The sequence below is a fragment of the Procambarus clarkii genome, chromosome 83 (genome assembly GCF_040958095.1).
Source record: "Procambarus clarkii isolate CNS0578487 chromosome 83, FALCON_Pclarkii_2.0, whole genome shotgun sequence".
NCBI lineage: Eukaryota > Metazoa > Arthropoda > Malacostraca > Decapoda > Cambaridae > Procambarus > Procambarus clarkii.
Window position 1 is genome coordinate 12,909,645 of NC_091232.1, and position 23,508 is coordinate 12,933,152.

Genomic DNA, 23,508 nt, shown 5'->3' on the forward strand with positions numbered 1-23,508 from the left:
TCAACGTATAAAATCCACTTATGTATTTATAGTTGGTACACAAAGGACTGTCTTCGGAAATCTGAAAGTTTTTCAGGATGCTGTATAACTCGTATGTCGGATTAATTATAGAATACAGTACCTGTTTGGAATCCAATTATGGTAAAATTGTAATATGGATTAGGTAAGGTCATTTGACCTAAGAACTAATGCTCACGCCACTGAAAGAGATGAAACGGAAAACATAAACATCACAGAAGACTCTGTAATTGGCAGGACATACAATAGTAAACTTGGGTGGGACACGAACGAGGAGGAGGGGGGATGGGGGCGGAGGGACAGATATGAACTTTACTCTCGGATGAAGCCAAAGATATATTTTTTATATCGACCTGTCAAAGCCAAAATGTCAATTGATGAACGTCTTCTTAATCCAAGGAAATTCTAGCATTTTCAGGCGCATGACCACAACGAGCGTTTTGTCGTAAAAAAACGAAACGAAAGGTTAACAGGTGTTTGGTGTGTCCTGTAGCCAATCACTGCATTGACAAGTATGCCACGTCCTCTCGAGACGGTGACCGCTGAGAGTCCGAGAAGATAATGAGAGTACATGGGAGCGGGGAAGCTCCTGTGAGGGGCAGAAATAATATTCTCTTCCAGACTGAAGACAGTAATAAGTGTTAGACCTCAATCGAGGCTTGCCATTCTGCCTCTCATGGGTCGGGCCAATCATCTATTCTTCGGTAGTGTGAGGTACTTCCCCACACTCCTACTCTTAGCACTTACTGGAGCAGCGGCAGTGTATCCAAGCTTCATGCTTTACGAGAATATTTCCTTAATCTGTACCTATCAACACATTGCATTCTTATGCACATTAAAAGTCTCCTCACATTTACCAAGTTTGAGTAGAGACCTAAAGCGGAAAAGGTAATTCCACAGTTCATGTTTCAGGACCGTAATAAGAAGGCGACAATTAAAATGTTGGACAGTGCTGGCACTCCCACCATGGTTTGAGTCGACTGCCTCTAGGGGGGACAAGTCTACAATCAGAACTACGTCTTTCGAAAGGCTACAAAATTGCTCTCTCCTTTTGACCCAACTGCCCCTTCACAGGCTGCCTCTGGATCTTCGGCCTATGCTGACACACTTAAGTCAGGGGAGCTTGCTAAAAGGCCACTGGTTCCACTGGTCCACCCCGGCTCTCTGTAAGAAAGATATGTACAGTCAAATATCTCTGATAAACCTTCAGCAGAACCTCCATACTAGCGATGGTCCAAGATGGTATGCACTGAATTCGAAAGTCAGAGCTCAGTTGTAACGCTACAAGTACAACAAGGCAAGTAGGCATTGCAGAAAATGCTAGAACTCTCTACCCAGTAGTCACTGGCAAGGAAGTGCTTAAATAGACTCCTCCTAATGAAAGGTGTTGGGTGACATCACCTGAAGCGGAACGCTAAGAGACCATTTAAAATTTATTTTAAATAGTCATTCTGCATATTTGTAATGTTTATTTTACTGACACTAATTTGTTTTATTAAACAGATCTTTAGTGTGTGCTGAAGTCACCTCGTTTTATATTACTGAACTATTTACTTTACTGATATTCAAGATTTTGTGTTTTTCATGCACAATACTTTTATCCGATACTGCATATACAAACAAGACAAACATATTTCATATATTTCTCTTGCCGTTTATTCGTGTTTTGTATTCCATTGATTATATTAGTCATCCAGTGTCCTCAATTTTCCGTGCCGGAGATGTTGTGCTGTACTAATACAGGAGACCTTAGAGTGGTCAGGTCCAACTGTGCGGTCTGGGGACTCGTCTGGCTGTTTGGTCCCCTCTTGTCCACTGCTCACATTACCACGTCCAGTCCCTGTTCTCCTTCGCATGGTTTATCCTCTTCCATATTCTTCCTTTCTTCTAATTGTCACTATCACTTCACCTCGACCTCCTCCAACCCCCCACCCCTCCACCCCCCCTTCCTCCTGGGGTGGAGAAAGTGGTGAAGTCGGATTATGTGACGCGAAGCCGCGGGAAATACCTAAGGTTAACCATTATGCAACTAACACTAAACTCAGGGAAATTATAAGTGCTAATTTTGTGGTCTTGAAATCTGCAAGAGAATATAATTGTTTTAGTTGATATATTCCAGAGATGAAACATTTGATTCATGACAGCAGGAGTTACTCTATTTTGTGCAGGATGTTTGCACTATTTTGGTCATTTCTATAGACAAATCGTGTAATGTTTTCAAAAATTTCACAATCCTTCTTTATTTGGGTTCTTGCATCACTAGTCGCCTCCACGGCCGACATCCACCACATCCTCGACGGTTCACCTTGTGTGTGTGTGTCGCAAATTTGGGAAGATATTACCCACGGATATTACTCTGTACAAGAACTGCTGCAGTGAAGGTCATGGCGATGAGGTTCTTTCTGTTAGTTTTCAACGGAAGTTCATCACTGTTAATCCTTATTTGTTATCTTTCTTGTCCAAAGCATAGCGGAAGTAAAGCAATGTTATGCACTATTATCAATGTTGTTTGTAGAGTGAAAGGGAAGATATAATGATTGGTATTTGGGTGTTGATGGTAGAGCGACGGTCTCGCTTCTTGCAGGGTCGAGTTCGATCAATGAGGGTTGCAATGGTTGAACACTGTTCGTTCACTCCGTCCTCACATCTTCGTGTCACATTACTTCCAGGTGTAATACAGTCACTCTACCTTAGTGTGTTGTCCTGAGAACTTTCATCTCTGGTGAAGAAGCAGCGTTTGTTATTAATTAAATTGTTGTCGAATGACAGTATTTTAACAGTAGTGTTGCAAGATAAGCTCTGCCAACCGCCAGGATCTGTATACTACTGGGAATTGTAATATCTAACTTAAATATGAAGTAAACCGGTACAGTCTCCGTGAAAAGAGCAACAATTAAGTAGGCACAATGCTCACGAACGTTGAAAGTGTTCAGAGTGAGTCGGTCGGCCGAGCGGACAGCACGCGGGACTTGTGATCCTTTGGTCCTGGGTTCGATCCCAGGCACCGGCGAGAAACAATGGACAGTTTCTTTCACCCTATGCCCCTGTTACCTAGCAGTAAAATAGGTACCTGGGTGTTAGTCAGCTGTCACGGGCTGCTTCCTGGGGGTGGAGGCCTGATCGAGGACCGGGCCGCGGGGACACTAAAAGCCCCGAAATCATCTCAAGATAACCTCAAGTGTACGCACGTACACACACACACACACACACACACACACACACACACACACACGCACACGCACACGCACACGCACACGCACGCACGCACGCTTAATATTCAGCATGAAGGACCGTTGTAACGGAGGTCCAGTAATTACAATTCAAGAAGACAAAGGGGCATAATAACAGCCTCATTGTGCTATTTATGAGAAATACTTTCAGACTGTGGGCGTTGTGTCCGGATCCGTCACCGGAGACGTCCTTGATTAGTGCCAGTGCTTGCTAGGCGAGCAGCGAGACGTACATGGTCACCATCCCCCTGGTGTTCCCAGGGGAGAAGTCCTTGCTCCTACCTCACTTGGATAACTTGGCTGTTTTCTGTAGTGGGATGATTGATGAAGATTAAGCCACCCAAGTGATGGCACGGGCATGAATAGCCCGTAATTGGTGGGATGGTATAGATTAAGCTACTCGGAACAAGTTCCAAGTAGCACGGGCTATGGTGAGCACGTAACTTACCTGGCACAGGAGCGGGTAAGAAGCACGGGCTATGGTTAGCCTCGTGGACGGGAGATGTCTCCCCGTGGTGGGATGCTTGATTCGTCTTTGATATAGAGAGGAGGTGGGGAGATGAAGAGGCTAAGTGGAACTGGAAGATGATAGGGAGTGGGGAGAGAGGCGAGGGTACCTGGGGAGGAGGTACAGGAAGAGGGAGGTGGCGAGGAGGAGATGGCATATCGGGGGAGAGAATTGTGGTTTACTTTCATTTTCTTGGTGGACCGGACGGGTTGTTTATTACTTTCACTTTTGCTTATTGTATTTGTTTCATCTTAAAGTTGTTTGTTGGTACGTGTTTTACAGGCGTTCCCCCTCCCCCCCCCCCCCCTCCTCAATGTTTACCTTCCAGCTACTCGTCTCTCATTTTACTTCCAATGTATTACATTTATCTATATAATATATATGTGTATAGTATATATCTATATATCTATACATCACTGTAGATAACAAATTTACTAACAAAGTAATGCTATGAAATATTTGATGGGGTAAGTAACTTTTTCCTGGAATTAGCATCATTAAAAAATTTAGTTTTCAGCGTCGTTTGTGCCTGAGTGGCCCCACAGATGCCCAATTCTGTAGTGTGTATATCGCAGGTATGTATTTACAAACGTATCTATTAGTCTAGCAATATTTTGTGAGTACACTCGCCACACCCTACCTATCTACCTACCTATCTACCTACTTACACCTTCTAATCCAAGCCTGTGGTTGCAGGGTGCGGGGAGACGTACACGCGTACCAACAGGATCGTGGGAGGCAGCGACGCGGCCTTCGGGACCCACCCGTGGCAGGTGGCCATCATCAAGGAGTCCTTCCTCAGCAAGCGTATAGCGTGTGGAGGAGCTCTGCTCAACGAGTTCTGGGTCATCACGGCCGCTCACTGCGTCTACTCGTGAGTATCGTAACGTTTTATTTATATACAAGAAGGTACATTGGGTTTGAGTACATAGCATAATGTGTTTACATTCTTCTAAAGCCATTAGAACGCACAGCGTTTCAGGCAGGTTATGGGCTATATCTGTGGTATCTGCTGGACGGTAGAGTGACGGTTTAGCTTCATGCAGGCCGGTGTTCAATCCCCGACCGTCCAAGTGGTTGGGCACCATTCCTTCCTCTCGTTTCATCCCAAATCCTTATCCTGACCCCTTCAAAGTGCTATATAGGGGTAATGGCTTAGCGTTTTCACCTTATAATGTCCTCCCTCCTCTCTGAAGCGTAAGTACCAGTTTTCTCTCGTCTAAAAATATTTAGTCTTAAATTATTAGCCGTCAGTCTTATTTAACGCTCGTTTTTGTTGTCCTTTTCCTTTGAAAGTCTGAGGATTTGTCCTTTACTTTGCGAGGCTGAGAATTTTCAGCATTCATGCTATATATTATTTCCCTTATGGCTATTGACCCTCTACCTTCATTAAAATATAACTACAGATAGTCCACTTTCGTAAAATAAAATATCCATTCCATCAATTCATATTCCTACTTTTCATTTCACCCTCTCCCGATTTCCCCCTCCCCTATCTTTTTCCCTGCGCCTCCTTCCCCCTTCCCCTGTTCTTCCCCTATAACCCTCCCCTGGTTCTACCCCTATAACCCTCCCCCCCCTCCTGTATGAAACTTGCCAGTGCTGAATGCCAACTTACCGTGAGGCTTGAAAGGACACGCATGACGCCTCGTTCTGTGACGAATGACACTACACCGCCTCAGGAGTCGGGCTGACTTGGAGCCATGTGCTTGTTCCGGCCAGTGACTGTGCCGTAGTTGGTTAAAAGCTGTCACGATGCGTAACTAAATTTATCGTGACTGATATTCAGTGAGAAGTTGTATGCCAAAATTGTCGAATAATTGCTATTGCAATCTCGTGTATAACATGAGAGATGTCTTAATTTTTCATCCAGGATTCTCGATAGAAACTTGAGACTGCATTTCTAATTACTTTATATTTAAAAAAATACATTTCATATGTCATGTCTGTCAATATATACAGCCCAGATGCCGTTTTATAAGCCATTTTCTCTTTCGGTTAAGGGGTTTTCCTGGTGTACACTCACTTCAATGAATAAGCATAACTACAGGAAACTTGCTCCACCCATTCCCCGATGGGTGATGCATCACTACTCTGCTAATGTTGCCAAAATTATTTTTCTTTTTAGGAAGAGGGTTAGATTACTCCCCTTTTAATTGTTGAATATTTTGGATATAATTTTTCTAGTAATGTGGGTTGTTTATTAATATTATTTACGTGCAGTGAGAATTTTAAAACTATTTTACTAAGTGTCGGAATCTCGGGAGTTTGGGAAATTGTCATGTCAGCCACACAACCATTGAGTGAAGGACGCTTTACCTGGTTGATACCTGGTTGATGGGGTTCTGGGAGTTCTTCTATTCCCCAAGCCCGGCCCGAGGCCAGGCTCGACTTGTGAGAGTTTGGTCCACCAGGCTGTTGCTTGGAGCGGCCCGCAGGCCCACATACCCACCACAGCCCGGTTGGTCCGGCACTCCTTGGAGGAATAAATCTAGTTTCCTCTTGAAAATGTCCACGGTTGTTCCGGCAATATTTCTTATGCTTGCTGGGAGGACGTTGAACAACCGCGGACCTCTGATGTTTATACAGTGTTCTCTGATTGTGCCTATGGCACTTCTGCTCTTCATTGGTTCTATTCTACATTTTCTTCCATGTCGTTCACTCCAGTACGTTGTTATTTTACTGTGTAGATTTGGTACTTGGCCCTCCAGTATCTTCCAGGTTAGCTTTAGGCGGCTAAAAATGCCCATTAGTTATTTCGTTAAACGGTTTCGTTTTCACTTCATACAACTTTAATAAGAAAAGGGAGCAGCAATATTTTTGTTATTATGCAACAGCTTGCTATTAACAATTATGAAGTTAAATTTAACAATTGCGAGTTAAATTTATGATTATAAGTTAACATTTATGAGTTAAGTGACACGGAAATGCCAACAGCTGAGTCGGAGGACGAGGCCTCACTTCTTGCCATACCAACAAGTGCGTAACTTTTAATATTTGTGATAAATGACTTGTCATGATTGTCCTTTGCGAAGAAAAATACTAGTTGTATTCCTATTAAATTTATAAATGCTTGCAAATGACCTTTAGAGGTCATGTCATATGCAAGAATGATTTGTTTGGTTTGCAATATTGCAATTCATCTTCTAACGATTCATTATAGTTAGTGTTGAGCAACTTGTATCAGATTGACTGTCGTGACCCCTTGCATCCTCATTTTTAAAAAACACTTGGTCATTCACTTAACTCTCGCAAACTCTTACACACCACTACATGCTCGCGTGCGCGCGCGCTCTCTTGCTCTCTCTCTCTGTTGCTCTCTCTCTCTGTTGCTCTCTCTCTCTGTTGCTCTCTCTCTGTTGCTCTCTCTCTCTCTCTCTCTCTGTTGCTCTCTCTCTCTCTCTGTTGCTCTCTCTCTCTCTCTCTGTTGCTCTCTCTCTGTTGCTCTCTCTCTGTTGCTCTCTCTCTCTGTTGCTCTCTCTCTCTCTCTCTCTCTGTTGCTCTCTCTCTCTCTCTGTTGCTCTCTCTCTCTCTGTTGCTCTCTCTGTTGCTCTCTCTCTGTTGCTCTCTCTCTGTTGCTCTCTCTTTCTGTTGCTCTCTCTCTCTCTCTCTCTCTCTGTTGCTCGCTCTCTCTCTCTCTCTCTCTCTCTCTCTCTCTCTCTCTCTCTCTCTCTCTCTCTCTGTTGCTCTCTCTCTCTGTTGCTCTCTCTCTCTCTGTTGCTCGCTCTCTCTCTCTCTCTCTCTCTCTCTCTCTCTCTCTCTCTCTCTCTCTCTCTCTCTCTCTCTCTCTCTCTGTTGCTCTCTCTCTCTGTTGCTCTCTCTCTCTCTGTTGCTCTCTCTCTCTCTGTTGCTCTCTCTCTCTCTCTCTCTCTCTCTCTCTCTCTCTGTTGCTCTCTCTCTCTCTCTCTCTCTCTCTCTCTCTCTCTCTCTCTCTCTCTCTCTCTCTCTCTCTCTGTTGCTCTCTCTCTCTCTCTCTCTCTCTCTCTGTTGCTCTCTCTCTCTCTCTCTCTCTCTCTCTCTCTCTCTCTCTCTCTCTCTCTCTCTCTCTCTCTGTTGCTCTCTCTCTCTCTCTCTCTCTCTGTTGCTCTCTCTCTCTCTCTCTCTCTCTCTCTCTCTCTCTCTCTCTCTCTCTCTCTCTCTCTCTCTCTCTCTCTCTCTCTCTCTCTGTTGCTCTCTCTCTCTGTTGCTCTCTCTCTCTCTCTCTCTCTCTCTCTGTTGCTCTCTCTCTCTCTCTCTCTCTCTCTCTCTCTCTCTCTCTGTTGCTCTCTCTCTCTCTCTCTCTCTCTCTCTCTCTCTCTCTCTCTCTCTCTCTCTCTCTCTGTTGCTCTCTCTGTTGCTCTCTCTCTCTCTCTCTCTCTCTCTCTCTCTCTCTCTCTCTGTTGCTCTCTCTGTTGCTCTCTCTCTCTCTCTCTCTCTCCCTCTCTCTCTGTTGCTCTCTCTCTCTCTCTCTCTCTCTCTCTCTCTCTCTCTGTTGCTCTCTCTCTCTCTGTTGCTCTCTCTCTCTACTTTCTCCTATTGAATGTATACAGTTACCCCTTTTAAATTAAATTTCTCATCCATTAAACTGGCTTCTAGCAGGGTTGCCGTTCGATTCCCACTGATGCAAGCTTTTGGGCACCGTCTCCCCTCTGTCTCCATATCCCACCCAAGCTGTATAATCTAATTGGTAGAGAAGTTTGTTCTGACAATTAACTTTCCACCAATTGTATTCATTATAACCCTTTTTCCAGCTTTTTAGACATACATCTTAGACTTCCTCCTTCCCTACACGATGTTTTCTTGAAAAAATACTACTTACTCTCCTTTTTAAAAACAATTAACTACTATTACTATCCACAGGACGCCGATCAGTAACATGAAGGTTCGTCTGGGGGAATGGAATGTGAGGCAACAGAGCGAGAAGTTGCCTCACGAGGACTTCGATGTCGCCAAAAAGGAAGTACATCCGCAGTACCAGGCGGCCGATTTCCAGAACGACGTAGCGTTGGTGAAAGTCACCCGGAAGATCGTCTACAAGGAGCATATCATTCCTGTGTGTCTACCGACGCAAGGTTCCTCTTACATTGGGGAGTATGGTACGGTCACAGGATGGGGGCGTCTCTCTCATGGTGAGTGATTGTGCTGTACTGATATAACAAGACGTTCTTTTGTGTGTGTGTGTGTGTGTTTGATTAGCTGGGAAATGATGCGTTTGTGGTGCTCACAATATAGAAGCAGCCAAGGAACACTTCCCATATAAGAGATACAAGTAATGTATTATATAAGAGAAGTAGTGGACTTGGGGTAATTGTCTTGTTTCTCATACAGTATAACTGTTTATTTCGGTTTATAACTATGTATGAAAAGTTTTTTCTTCAAAATTGCTATCACTGTATTGTATTTTTAAAAACTTACTTGGTCTTTAATTCACATTGTTTTTTGTTTACTATACAACAATAATTGTTTAAAAGTAATGTCATTGAGGTTTGTAAGTTAGTACTGGAGAAAACTGAAGTTTGTGATGTAAAAAATTTAGATATGAGGAGTTGACATATGTTACAGATAATTTTTGTATAATTTTGTTGTCTTGGGAGAAGTTATTTGTGATCATTATTACCAAAGGCCTTTTGAAAGTTATTGAAGAAACGATTTAATTTAGATATGTCAAGCACTAATTGATAAAGTTTAACGAAATCATAAATACTCCTTCTGTAATCTGAAACAGACTTCTATCATAGATCGTAACTTGGTTGAAAGTTCCAAAAAACCTGTATGTATTTACCTGAATTTACCAGAGGGTCACTAATACTAGTGACCTCGATGAGGACTGGAAGCCGGCGGCTTGTCCAAGGTCCCCCTTCCCTACCATATACCCTGTTGATATTTTCCAGCTTGGATATACTGCTAAATTATCATATTATTTCCTATATACCTTCCAACTCCTCCTAATATGGTGTTCGTCCCCAGGTGTGTCGTCGACGCCAGAGGTGCTGCAGGAGGTGGACGTGGAGGTCCTGAGGAACGATGTGTGTCAGTCGTGGTTCAAAGCTGCCGGCAGGAGGGAGACCATCTACGACGTGTTCCTCTGTGCTGGCTACAAAGACGGTGGCAAGGACAGCTGTCAGGTATGTTGGACTGGTGCAGGTGGACGCGGGAGAGTAACCATTGTGAAGTCTTTGGTGGGCGTGGATCGATATATTGGTTGATGAGGATGTTAGTGGAATGAGCGTTGAAGAATGAAGTGGTTATTGTAGGATGGTGGTTGGTTATGGAGGTCAGATGAGGGAACTGGCTGGAACAAATGGTTGATGTGGGTCTTTGCTATCTTCATCATTGTGAAGATAGCAAAATATGTAAAATATGTGTAGCATGGTAGTAAAATTGACAGGGTATGTGGTACCTATGTGGTACCTATGTGGTACCATAGGTGGAAGTTATAGGTGGAAGGTATAGCGGGTAGTTTGAATGAAGGTGGGATATAAGTAGCCAGTGGAGAGTTGGTTTTAAAAAAGGCAGGCATATGTCTAAAAGGTACGGTGGGTGGTGTAATATGACAATGAAGAAGGGAATTTGTAGCGTAGTTGTGTTATGTATATTGCAGGTGAGTAGGTAATTAAATCTGGTGTATTTATACTGCTTATGAACAGTAAGGTGAAAAACGTAGTTGAAAATGGTGGCATAGGTTGAGAATAGAATGTCCAACTAAATAAAATGGAATGGGATCTTATTATATATATATATACATATTAGTTTGTTTAAACAAATCAGTTTGAAAACTAATGTAAATTAGTATAATTGGCTCATCAGAGTCTTGCAATTGTAATCAAAGGCACAGGTAAGATTGTGGATGCATGTGTATGCCCAGTCGTCTGTAAAGGTTTTACAAATGATCCATTGAAAACACTCATCTTGGAATACAAAAGTTGGTTGAACTGCAATTCGTGTATTTGTGCTGTTGTTCTTTATGAATTTAATTCATTATGGGAGAATTCTCGAATAAAAAAAAACAGGAAAGTTTCAACAAACCAAGTAGCAGCGTGTGTGTTGCTTTTATAAAATTAAAAAAATAAAACCTGTACCATTGTTACAGTAATATGACGATAAATCCTTATAAACAGAGATGGAAGAGCATCAGTGCCTCTTCGTAGTTAGAGTAATTCTTGTTATTGTCCAAAGACTTAATCTTTACTTGACCTAACAACTGTATATATTTACTGATGCTTCTCGCAGCCAAGAAAACAAACAGCTTTGGCTTGTTTGAGACCATAAAGACAATATGGTAGGAAAAGGAATTTTTAATTTAGAGAATCATTTTGAATACCCTGTGGTTTCATTCAACCAATCAGCGAGTGCCTAAATGTTGTTACTTGCCGATTGGCTTAATATCGCCTTCATTCACTGAATGTCATGGACAAACTAAAGATGCCATATTAATCATCATGAGTCAGACAATCAATGAGACAATTAAAAATCATTGTTTGAATAATTAGGCTCGCTGATTGATCAAAAAATTATCATCCATCATTACTAGTAATTGTTCATATAAAACATTCAGATAATTAAAAATTCCCTTTTTAAATTTAATATTGACTAATTTTTTAACTTTGACTTTCTGTATATATTATATTCACTGTATTCACATTGACCTCTTCAGACATCTGTTGCACAGTTACTTATCATAAGCATATGATCTGCACTTCTTTCACAGCTTTCCCAGCTGAAATAATCTTGTATAATCTGTCATTCTTGTATACCTGTAATTCCCTTCAATATTGCACGTGAACTGAATTGTTTTAGTTTGGCACATCATCTTGACACTTCATTCTGATTGCTTATTCATTTTCCCAAATTTTAATTCAGTTATATTAATGTGCCTTTTAATTAAATAATTTGGTATGTGATCTATATTTGTCAGATTTGTTTATTTAAATGCTTATACAGTATATATAATTAGTTGAACATCATGAAAATATCTTCTTAACTGTCTATACAATGAATATATCTTCCAAAAAATCTCTACACTTCCTAGTCTATTATTTAGCTTTTGGGCTGAGCTTTACCCAAAATTGACGCGAATTGTTCCGGCATATTGTTCACGGCTTCTGTTCTGTCGATAATCTAGAGAGCTCATTAAACTGATTTTTCTAATCCTATATTTCTGCTTCGTCCTCTTTGCAACGTCTTCCTATTTTTTTCTCACAACCTCAAGAGATATAAAGCAAAAATCCTGGTTATCATCTTTCTTTAGCTATCAAACTGGAGCTGTACAATTCAGTGACCTTAAGAACATTCAGTGGAATTGAATTCTTTGCTCTGTTCAATTTATAAGTAAATTTTAGGTTTTTAAACATTTTGAGCTTGATATCGTTTCTTCACTTCACTTAATTTGATACACAAACAGCTTCAGTACTTTATAAAAGGTCTTGTGCTAATCTACAACTTGCGATTGATGCCGTGTCGTCTTGGGCCACAGGTCATGGCTTCAAGTTCTCTACTTCTAAGACTTGTGCCATGACTTTTACTAGGAAACGGGTCGTTCTTCGTCCCTCTTTGTCACTTTATGGTCATCCCCTTGAGTACAAAGATTCCGCGAAGCTTTTGGGGTTATTCCTTGACACTCGTTTGTCTTGGTCTCCCCATATCTCTTACCTCCGTGTTGAGTGCTCTAAGACCCTTACCCTCCTTCGGGTGTTGTCCCATACTTCTTGGGGAGCGGATAGGCGCACTCTCCTTGCTTTACAATCCTCCTCTCGTCCTGTCTAAGCTCGATTATGGTTGCCCTGCTTACTCGTCGGCTTCTCCTTCTACTCTTCGCCGTCTTGATGCTTTGCACCATACTGGGTTGCGCCTCAGTTCTGGTGCCTTTCGTTCGACTCCCGTCCTTAGCTTGTATGTTGACACTGGCTTCCTGTCTCTCCAGGACCGCCGTAATCGCTACTGTCTTCGCTATCTTGCGCGGTCCTTAAAACATCCTTCCTCTCGCCTCTGTCGTGCTTTAACCTTTAACCCTCCTGCGGTTCCTGTTCCTCTTCACCACCTCCCTCTTTCTGTCCGGTTATCTCACTTACAGGATTCTCTTTCCGTTCGTGTTTCTAATGTTTCTCCTCGTGTTGTTCCTTCTTTGCCCCCGTGGAGAGTCCCTCTTCCGCAGTTTTGTACATCCTTCACCCGCATCACTAAAGCTTTTACCCCTCCTACGGTTCTAAAACGCCTTTTCCTTGAGCACTTTTCATCTCACTCCCGCCCCGTTTCTGTTTTCACCGATGGGTCTAAGTCTGCGAACGGTGTTGGCTACTCTGTTGTTTTTCCTGATCGCACTTATATGTGTCGCTTGCCTCCGGAGACAAGCATCTTTACAGCGGAACTTTATGCTATTCTCTATGCTCTTCGTCTCCTGCTTTCTCGTTGTCAGTCTTCTTTTGTAGTTGTTGCTGACTCTCGTAGTGCCCTCATGGTTCTCGGGTCCTTTAATCCGGTTCATCCAGTAGTTGTCGAGATCCAGCATTGGCTGTTTCTTGTTCACAGTAAATTTAAGTCGGTTGAGTTTTGTTGGGTTTCCAGTCATATTGGTGTCTTTAAATGAGCGTGCGGATGCTGCCGTCAAGGAAGCTATCCGCTCTTGTCCCATCTCGTAAAGATATTCCATATTCCGACTTTTACCCGGTTATCCATTCCTCCGTCCTTACCGTTGCAGGCTTCTTGGTCGTCTGTTACTGGCAACAAACTACGTACTCTTAATTGTTGTTTCCTCGTGGCCGTCCTCCTACCACCGTAACCGGCGATGGGAAACAGCTCTGGCGAGGTTGCGTATTGGCCATACACGCTTAACCCATGGTCACTTGATGGAGCGCCGCCCTGCTCCTTATTGTCCTAATTGCATTGCCCCTCTTACGGCCGTGCATGTCCTTCTTGAATGTCCTGACTTCCAGGACGAGCGTGTGTCTTGCTTTCCGACCGCCCCTCGCGGTCACCTGTCCCTCGATAGAATTCTTGGTGACTCGGATACTTTTGATATCGTTCGCCTTATGCGTTTTTGTTCTCGTACTGGCGTCCTTGGTGATATTTAGCGCCCTCTGATTATTTTGCGTATTTGATGGTGCTACATAGCCCTTCCCGGTTTGGTGCCTTCTTTTGATAATTACCTTACCTTTTGATAATTACTTGTGGTAATCTATCGTGAACTTAGTTTTGAACCCTTCCTTTGTTAAAAATCTTTGGTTAAACTTTATCTTGTATTGTAAACACATTAGCTATTAATTACCTACAGCACTTCTAATAGCTTCCTAAACACCTACAGCCAAACTTGATTTTGGGGACACTGGCTGTAAACTCCTCATTTCTTTCCTCTTCGACCAATCACATTACAGGGTGACTCTGGAGGGCCACTGACAGTCAGCAGAAATGGAAAGCCAGTTTGGCTGGACTAGTCTCTTGGGGCATCGCCTGCGGACGTACAAACCTGCCAGGAGTGTATACTAATGTGACTATGTACATCGACTGGATACGAGAGAAGATCCATTATTAAGAATCGCACGACTGACCTCAGACATATGTCTGTTCTTAGACATGGGTGTTTTAACATGTATGTTATCGTGCATGTTATAATTTTCAAACATGCTTGCAATTGTGTTTGAATCTAAATGCTTAACTTATTTTGTTACTTCATGCATATTGTTATGAGTGTGAATGATGGCTATAGAGACGAGGAGCATTGATCATGGACGCTTACTCAAATGCAGGACAGTATTATGTCTGTGTAAAGTAGTTGCAAATGTTTAATTCATAATACAGTACTGTATTGGATTACATATCATATTGTCTCTCAGTAGAGACTGAGAAGTCTAAATTAAGATTTTAAATAGTTTTAATTTAGGCATGAAGAACGTACTAAAAGAACTATCATTTGGGTGGCAGTGGAGAAGATTAGAGGCACATAATGGGTTCGGGAAACTGAAATAGATATCTTACTATTTAATTGTAATACTATTAATATTAAATTTTGAAAATTCTTTACTTGACTATTTATTTTTTCTTTGAATTTTGTCTCAAACATAACTACCTTGTTCTAGTTTTACCTTCAGCTTCCACATATGCCCGAACAGTACTAACTTAGAAGTTTCTTGAAGATTTCATTGTAAATTGAGTTTATTGCTCCTCGTTGGTGATAATGTATACTAAAACTATAACATAATGTTTCTATGATGGTAGGAGTATATGGGTATGAGTTCATTTTATGTTCGACTGGTTTGATATTAATATATTGAACATCAGGAGTGTGCTGTCTCACTCTAGATATACTTGAGGTAATGAAGATGGTCATGGTATGTCATAAGGGAGTTAACTTAATCATATTAAGCATTTACACTCAAATGAGGTATGCAGATTTATAAAAATGAAATTAAAGATCTATATTTATCAAGGTGAGTAAAAGGTCCTTCAAAAGTAATGTCAACAAAGTAAATTTACCATGTCAAAGAAATAAACTACAAATGAATAGTGATATAGATGGTTTTCCAATGCTGTAAAGGAAAATGCAGTAGTTCCTAATAAGGGAACTTAGATAAGTAAGATAAGTAAGTGGAGTTTTCTGCAATTTAATTTGAAAGATCAGTCAAATGGTTTGTTTTTCATTTATGTGGGCAGTACTGGAGAAGGTTATAGACACAAAGATTGGACCTCTAAAATTTATTTAACTAAGCAAATTATTCTTGATATACATTAAACTGTAATTTACTTACGTATATCAAAACTGGGTCCGAGAATGACAACAAGGTTGTTCTTGCAAGGTTTGCAAGTAGATGCCGTAGAAATAATATATTCTAGTTTATTGGGTGCTGCACATACATTAGTATATTGCTTAAGCTGAATTAATTAAAAACATTTAGAATTGTAACCGACTGCTGATTGCACAATATATACCAGATGTTCCATAGATTTGTCTTGGCAGCTCGTTTGCTAGAACGAAATGTACAGTACTCCCTGCTGAGTTTTCTAACCCATTTCTTCATGAATCATTTTTTTAATATGACTAGAAATTTGGTATTTATTTAAGTTAACATTTTGTATCTATAGTTTATTTTAATGGCTTCCCCCTCATTGTTCTCTGCACTGTGTATAACCCATTTTCTTTGATATGCAGGGGGACTCGGGTAGTCCGTTGACCCTCATGAGCAATGGCCGTCGTCATCTCATTGGTCTAGTCAGCTGGGGTATTGGATGTGCTCGCCGTCATCTGCCTGGAGTATATACTAATATTGCCTTATTTTCTGACTGGATAAGGAAAACTATACAAACTTGAGATTCCTTAGAAATAATAGGAATTTTGTAGAATAAAATCTTAATGCTTTTGTTTGTTACTATTTATGTTAAAGTGTTTTGTGGTGCTTCAAGTGTCACAGAAATACAAGTCAGGGATGTGTCTTGTAGATACTAATTTTTTTTTAATATGCTCATTCGAGAATTTAATATTTATCATTCTTCCTTGAGTTGACATAAGATTTAGCTGTGATAGGAAGGTATCATTAGTGTCAGGCATTAGCATAATTATTCTTGTACCAGCTAGCTCGTCTGATGCACTCTCACGTACTGTATTGTACAGTACTGTATTTCACTTCTCAGTGTGGTTACCATACAAGGAGCTGGATCTCCGATACCTTTGTAAATAATAGTACATTTTTATATCACCATCTATACACACTGTACATAACTTGTACACACACTTTTTACCTATTGTGAGTGTTTGCATTGTGTAGCTACTTCATATCCTTTGTAAAACTTCTGTAATTAAACTATTTTTCAATAACATGTTTATTATTCACAGCATTATTGACCAGTACTAATTCTACTGGAATTAAATACAATGAACATGTAACATTAAAAAATGTTTTTTTAGTGTTAATGGAGCAATTGAAAGTAATTATTAAAAGAAGGCACCAAACCGGGAAGGATATGGAGCAATTGAAAGGTTATTGTACCCCCGGGCTGTGACTTTGTCAGGTGACGCTTCATTTTGACAAGGAAGGCTCTCATATCTTTGGATGCCTACTAGGGGGTGAAGCAAGTACTCAAAGTTTCTATCCATTTTTTTCAGGGTGGAGATGCCAATATTTGCCTTGTTATTGCCATGTCTTCCTATTTGGGAGTTGACCAACCCTGTGGTTGTGCCTCATTTAAGGAAATAAATTTCTTTGGTGAAAGAACAATTGTAAAATGGAAGGTTCAGTAGGGTCTGGCTAAATAAATCGGCTGTGGGTCTAGCTGTACACTACAAGCAGATTGGACTAAGCGGCTTTTAAAAGGTCTGTCACTATAGGTCCCTGGGTGGTCATTCATGCTCTTCTCTGGTTATTTTCCCTGCTGCTGCTGCTGCATTGTTTTTCCTAAATGTTAGTGGAGGGTAGCAATGTAGGAAGTAGATTTTTTACCCCTTGGATTTCCATACAGACTTGTAACAGTCAATTACACCAAAGAGTCGAACTCCTGTGGGAGCTCTCCATCCTTCTCAACCTCTGTTTCTGTGGTGAGAGGCCTTAACTCTGCTCTACCCCATGATCACTTGAATGAATCTTTACCTCTTCCTGTCATATCTGTGGCACACTATGTCACCTAGAGTGACCAATTCTCCATGCATATTTCTTGTTTACTGTAACACTGACACCATATGCTCCCTAACTCCTCATTGATGGTCTGTGAGATCCTCGGCCAGGCTCCATTCTCGTACCTAGAAACACTACCAATTGCAACGATACATGTTTCGTGCAATAGACTGACCAAAGCATAAAATGCTTAGATGAATGTTTATAGTTATTGGCTTTATACAAATTGTTAACTTTTTTCCATTTCTATAGATGCTTTGAAAAGTCATTTTTATTTAATGAATAAATACTAAAATGTAATTTTATGTATAACCGACGTTCCACCTCTTCCCTCCTAGGAGAGAAAACAGACTATTCAGTAGACTTACTTTGTACTTTCAAACAATTAAGACAAATTGTCTGTTAGGATTTACAAAGTTATTTTTTTTTTAAATCGCCCTTTAGCTGATGCAACAAAAGTTCATATACTGATAATTAAAATATATATGCTTAAAATTCATCCAACTGAATTCCCTTAGGCCTTATTATTCAGTAGATATCCTTGAAAAGCATAACTAAAAGGTAAATGGTTCAGATACATTATTTGCATTTACATCTTAGAATTTGTACAACATTTAATTGTGAAAATCTTACTGCATATTATAGTAAAAAATAAAAAGCACAGTACAGTAATGCAAATAATTACCACTTATTTTTATAGGAACTGCCAAAAACTTTCAATATAAGATACTTTTTAACTTGCTGGTCAGTAACAGTAATACTGGTTTTCTTAAAGAACCCTCTGGAACAATCTGCGTACCCAAAAACACTTTTTGTAATCTGAGGACTCAAGGATCCTTCTGGAACAATCTGCGGACCCAAGGACCTCTGGAACAATGTGGTAACCCAAAGACCCCTTGGAACAATCTAGCGACCCACGGACCCCCCTGGAACAATCTAGCGATCCAAGGACTCCTGGAACAATCTAGGGACCAAATTACCCTCCCCCCCCTGGATAAAACTAGGGATGCAAAGACCCCCTTGAACAATGTGGTAACCCAAGGACCCCTTGGAACAATCTAGCGACCCACGGACCCCCCTGGAACAATCTAGCGATCCAAGGACTCCTGGAACAATCTAGGGACCCAATTACCCTTCCCCCCCTGGATAAAACTAGGGATGCAAAGACCCCTTGAACAATGTGGTAACTCAAGGACCCCCTTGATCAATCTAGGGACCCAATGACCGCCTTGATCAATCTAAGGACCTAATGATCGCTTTGATCAATCTAGGGACCCAATGACCACCTGGATCAATCTAGGGACCCAAGGAAACCCCTGGATCAATTCTAAGGTATAGTTTTGCACCTTGAAATAAAAAGTTAATAAATCAATCAATATATCCAATAAGTTAATGAACTAATAAACCATTTAGAAAAATACTGAAGAAATATTGGCAGAAAAGTTCGTGCCTTCAGGCCACAATTCCTGGCCACACCACCAGTCGTCAGCAGAGAACCGTCACCTCGCCGAAATCGTCATTTTTCGCAAAACTCAAAATCAAAACCAGCCATAGAATCACTTTGAAAACATTACCATTGGATTTACCACATTCATTTACATTTCTTTTAGTAAAGGTTTTCTTTGCTAATATTGAATATCAAAGCAATTAGAGCAATATTTAACGTGATACAGCCATCCAAAGTATGCAACAAATCATGTTCTTTTCTCAAGATATGTTAGAGTAAATTGAGTAGAAGAACATGTAATAAAAATCTAAATAAGCTTAACTATAAATGGATAATAATGAAAACAGATATACCTTTATTTCAACTTTATTAGAGATTATTTTATTCGTCACATTCCTTCTGCACGTGAAGAAATAATTGGTACCCAGAATAATCTGGGTACCCAAGTTCTGCCTGGAACAATTTGGTGACCCAAGGAGCCCCCATGGAACATTCTGGGGACCCAAGAACCCGCTGAAAGAATCTGGTGACCCAAAGTTTTCCCTGAAGCAATCTGGGGACCCAAAGACCCTCCTAGAACAATTAGAGGGCCCAAAGACCCTCTTTTAACAATATATGGAACCAAAGAACCCTCTGGAACAATCTGCGTACCCAAAAACGCTTTTGTAATCATCTGAGGACCCAAGGATCCTTCTGGAACAATCTGCGGACCCAAGGACCTCTGGAACAATGTGGTAACCCAAGGACCCCTTGGAACAATCTAGCGACCCACGGACCCCCTCTGGAACAATCTAGCGATCCAAGGACTCCTGGAACAATCTAGGGACCCAATTACCCTTCCCCCCCTGGATAAAACTAGGGATGCAAGACCCCCTTGAACAATGTGGTAACCAAGGACCCCCTTGATCAATCTAGGGACCCAATGACCGCCTTGATCAATCTAAGGACCCAATGACCGCCTTGATCAATCTAGGGACCCAATGACCACCTGGATCAATCTAGGGACCCAAGGAAACCCCTGGATCAATTCTAAGGTATAGTTTTGCACCTTGAAATAAAAAGTTAATAAATCAATCAATATATCCAATAAGTTAATGAACTAATAAACCATTTAGTAAAAATACTGAAGAAATATTGGCAGGAAAGTTCGTGCCTTCAGGCCACAATTCCTGGCCACACCACCAGTCGTCAGCAGAGAACCGTCACCTCGCCGAAATCGTCATTTTTCGCAAAACTCAAAATCAAAACCAGCCATAGAATCACTTTGAAAACATTACCATTGGATTTACCACATTCATTTACATTTCTTTTAGTAAAGGTTTTCTTTGCTAATATTGAATATCAAAGCAATTAGAGCAATATTTAACGTGATACAGCCATCCAAAGTATGCAACAAATGATGTTCTTTTCTCAAGATATGTTAGAGTAAATTGAGTAGAAGAACATGTAATAAAATTCTAAATAAGCTTAACTATAAATGGATAATAATGAAAACAGATATACCTTTATTTCAACTTTATTAGAGATTATTTTTATTCGTCACATTCCCTCTGCACGTGAAGAAATAATTGGTACCCAGAACAATCTGGGTACCCAAGTTCTGCCTGGAACAATTTGGTGACCCAAGGAGCCCCCCATGGAACATTCTGGGGACCCAAGAACCCGCTGAAAGAATCTGGTGACCCAAAGTTTTCCCTGAAGCAATCTGGGGACCCAAAGACCCTCCTAGAACAATTAGAGGGCCCAAAGACCCTCTTTTAACAATATATGGAACCAAAGAACCCTCTGGAACAATCTGCGTACCCAAAAACGCTTTTTGTAATCATCTGAGGACCCAAGGATCCTTCTGGAACAATCTGCGGACCCAAGGACCTCTGGAACAATGTGGTAACCCAAAGACCCCTTGGAACAATCTAGCGACCCACGGACCCCCCTGGAACAATCTAGCGATCCAAGGACTCCTGGAACAATCTAGGGACCCAATTACCCTTCCCCCCCTGGATAAAACTAGGGATGCCAAGACCCCCTTGAACAATGTGGTAACCCAAGGACCCCCTTGATCAATCTAGGGACCCAATGACCGCCTTGATCAATCTAAGGACCCAATGATCGCTTTGATCAATCTAGGGACCCAATGACCACCTGGATCAATCTAGGGACCCAAGGAAACCCCTGGATCAATTCTAAGGTATAGTTTTGCACCTTGAAATAAAAGTTAATAAATCAATCAATATATCCAATAAGTTAATGAACTAATAAACCATTTAGTAAAAATACTGAAGAAATATTGGCAGAAAGTTCGTGCCTTCAGGCCACAATTCCTGGCCACACCACCAGTCGTCAGCAGAGAACCGTCACCTCGCCGAAATCGTCATTTTTCGCAAAACTCAAAATCAAAACCAGCCATAGAATCACTTTGAAAACATTACCATTGGATTTACCACATTCATTTACATTTCTTTTAGTAAAGGTTTTCTTTGCTAATATTGAATATCAAAGCAATTAGAGCAATATTTAACGTGATACAGCCATCCAAAGTATGCAACAAATCATGTTCTTTTCTCAAGATATGTTAGAGTAAATTGAGTAGAAGAACATGTAATAAAATTCTAAATAAGCTTAACTATAAATGGATAATAATGAAAACAGATATACCTTTATTTCAACTTTATTAGAGATTATTTTTATTCGTCACATTCCCTCTGCACGTGAAGAAATAATTGGTACCCAGAACAATCTGGGTACCCAAGTTCTGCCTGGAACAATTTGGTGACCCAAGGAGCCCCCATGGAACATTCTGGGGACCCAAGAACCCGCTGAAAGAATCTGGTGACCCAAAGTTTTCCCTGAAGCAATCTGGGGACCCAAAGACCCTCCTAGAACAATTAGAGGGCCCAAAGACCCTCTTTTAACAATATATGGAACCAAAGAACCCTCTGGAACAATCTGCGTACCCAAAAACGCTTTTTGTAATCATCTGAGGACCCAAGGATCCTTCTGGAACAATCTGCGGACCCAAGGACCTCTGGAACAATGTGGTAACCCAAAGACCCCTTGGAACAATCTAGCGACCCACGGACCCCCCTGGAACAATCTAGCGATCCAAGGACTCCTGGAACAATCTAGGGACCCAATTACCCTTCCCCCCCTGGATAAAACTAGGGATGCCAAGACCCCCTTGAACAATGTGGTAACCCAAGGACCCCCTTGATCAATCTAGGGACCCAATGACCGCCTTGATCAATCTAAGGACCCAATGATCGCTTTGATCAATCTAGGGACCCAATGACCACCTGGATCAATCTAGGGACCCAAGGAAACCCCTGGATCAATTCTAAGGTATAGTTTTGCACCTTGAAATAAGAAGTTAATAAATCAATCAATATATCCAATAAGTTAATGAACTAATAAACCATTTAGTAAAAATACTGAAGAAATATTGGCAGAAAAGTTCGTGCCTTCAGGCCACAATTCCTGGCCACACCACCAGTCGTCAGCAGAGAACCGTCACCTCGCCGAAATCGTCATTTTTCGCAAAACTCAAAATCAAAACCAGCCATAGAATCACTTTGAAAACATTACCATTGGATTTACCACATTCATTTACATTTCTTTTAGTAAAGGTTTTCTTTGCTAATATTGAATATCAAAGCAATTAGAGCAATATTTAACGTGATACAGCCATCCAAAGTATGCAACAAATCATGTTCTTTTCTCAAGATATGTTAGAGTAAATTGAGTAGAAGAACATGTAATAAAATTCTAAATAAGCTTAACTATAAATGGATAATAATGAAAACAGATATACCTTTATTTCAACTTTATTAGAGATTATTTTTATTCGTCACATTCCCTCTGCACGTGAAGAAATAATTGGTACCCAGAACAATCTGGGTACCCAAGTTCTGCCTGGAACAATTTGGTGACCCAAGGAGCCCCCATGGAACATTCTGGGGACCCAAGAACCCGCTGAAAGAATCTGGTGACCCAAAGTTTTCCCTGAAGCAATCTGGGGACCCAAAGACCCTCCTAGAACAATTAGAGGGCCCAAAGACCCTCTTTTAACAATATATGGAACCAAAGAACCCTCTGGAACAATCTGCGTACCCAAAAACGCTTTTTGTAATCATCTGAGGACCCAAGGATCCTTCTGGAACAATCTGCGGACCCAAGGACCTCTGGAACAATGTGGTAACCCAAAGACCCCTTGGAACAATCTAGCGACCCACGGACCCCCCTGGAACAATCTAGCGATCCAAGGACTCCTGGAACAATCTAGGGACCCAATTACCCTTCCCCCCCTGGATAAAACTAGGGATGCCAAGACCCCCTTGAACAATGTGGTAACCCAAGGACCCCCTTGATCAATCTAGGGACCCAATGACCGCCTTGATCAATCTAAGGACCCAATGATCGCTTTGATCAATCTAGGGACCCAATGACCACCTGGATCAATCTAGGGACCCAAGGAAACCCCTGGATCAATTCTAAGGTATAGTTTTGCACCTTGAAATAAGAAGTTAATAAATCAATCAATATATCCAATAAGTTAATGAACTAATAAACCATTTAGTAAAAATACTGAAGAAATATTGGCAGAAAAGTTCGTGCCTTCAGGCCACAATTCCTGGCCACACCACCAGTCGTCAGCAGAGAACCGTCACCTCGCCGAAATCGTCATTTTTCGCAAAACTCAAAATCAAAACCAGCCATAGAATCACTTTGAAAACA

General features: G+C 41.1%; 1 protein-coding gene across 3 annotated transcripts in view; it reads left to right on the forward strand.

The window, feature by feature from the left end:
- The window catches only part of LOC123768634 (serine proteinase stubble), a 59,813-nt gene extending 43,276 nt beyond the window's left edge, over positions 1-16,537 (forward strand). For 2 of the 3 annotated variants that reach the window (XM_045759258.2, XM_045759259.2), the window contains 4 exons: positions 4,453-4,630; positions 8,596-8,864; positions 9,703-9,860; positions 15,875-16,537. In XM_045759258.2, coding sequence (XP_045615214.1) covers positions 4,453-4,630; positions 8,596-8,864; positions 9,703-9,860; positions 15,875-16,033 — 764 coding nt within the window. In that variant the 3' untranslated portion in view covers positions 16,034-16,537. Of the gene's footprint in view, positions 1-4,452; positions 4,631-8,595; positions 8,865-9,702; positions 9,861-14,102; positions 14,313-15,874 lie in introns of those variants that run through there. The other variant, XM_069316426.1, reaches the window with a different exon arrangement.
- Positions 16,538-23,508: the final 6,971 nt, after the last annotated feature.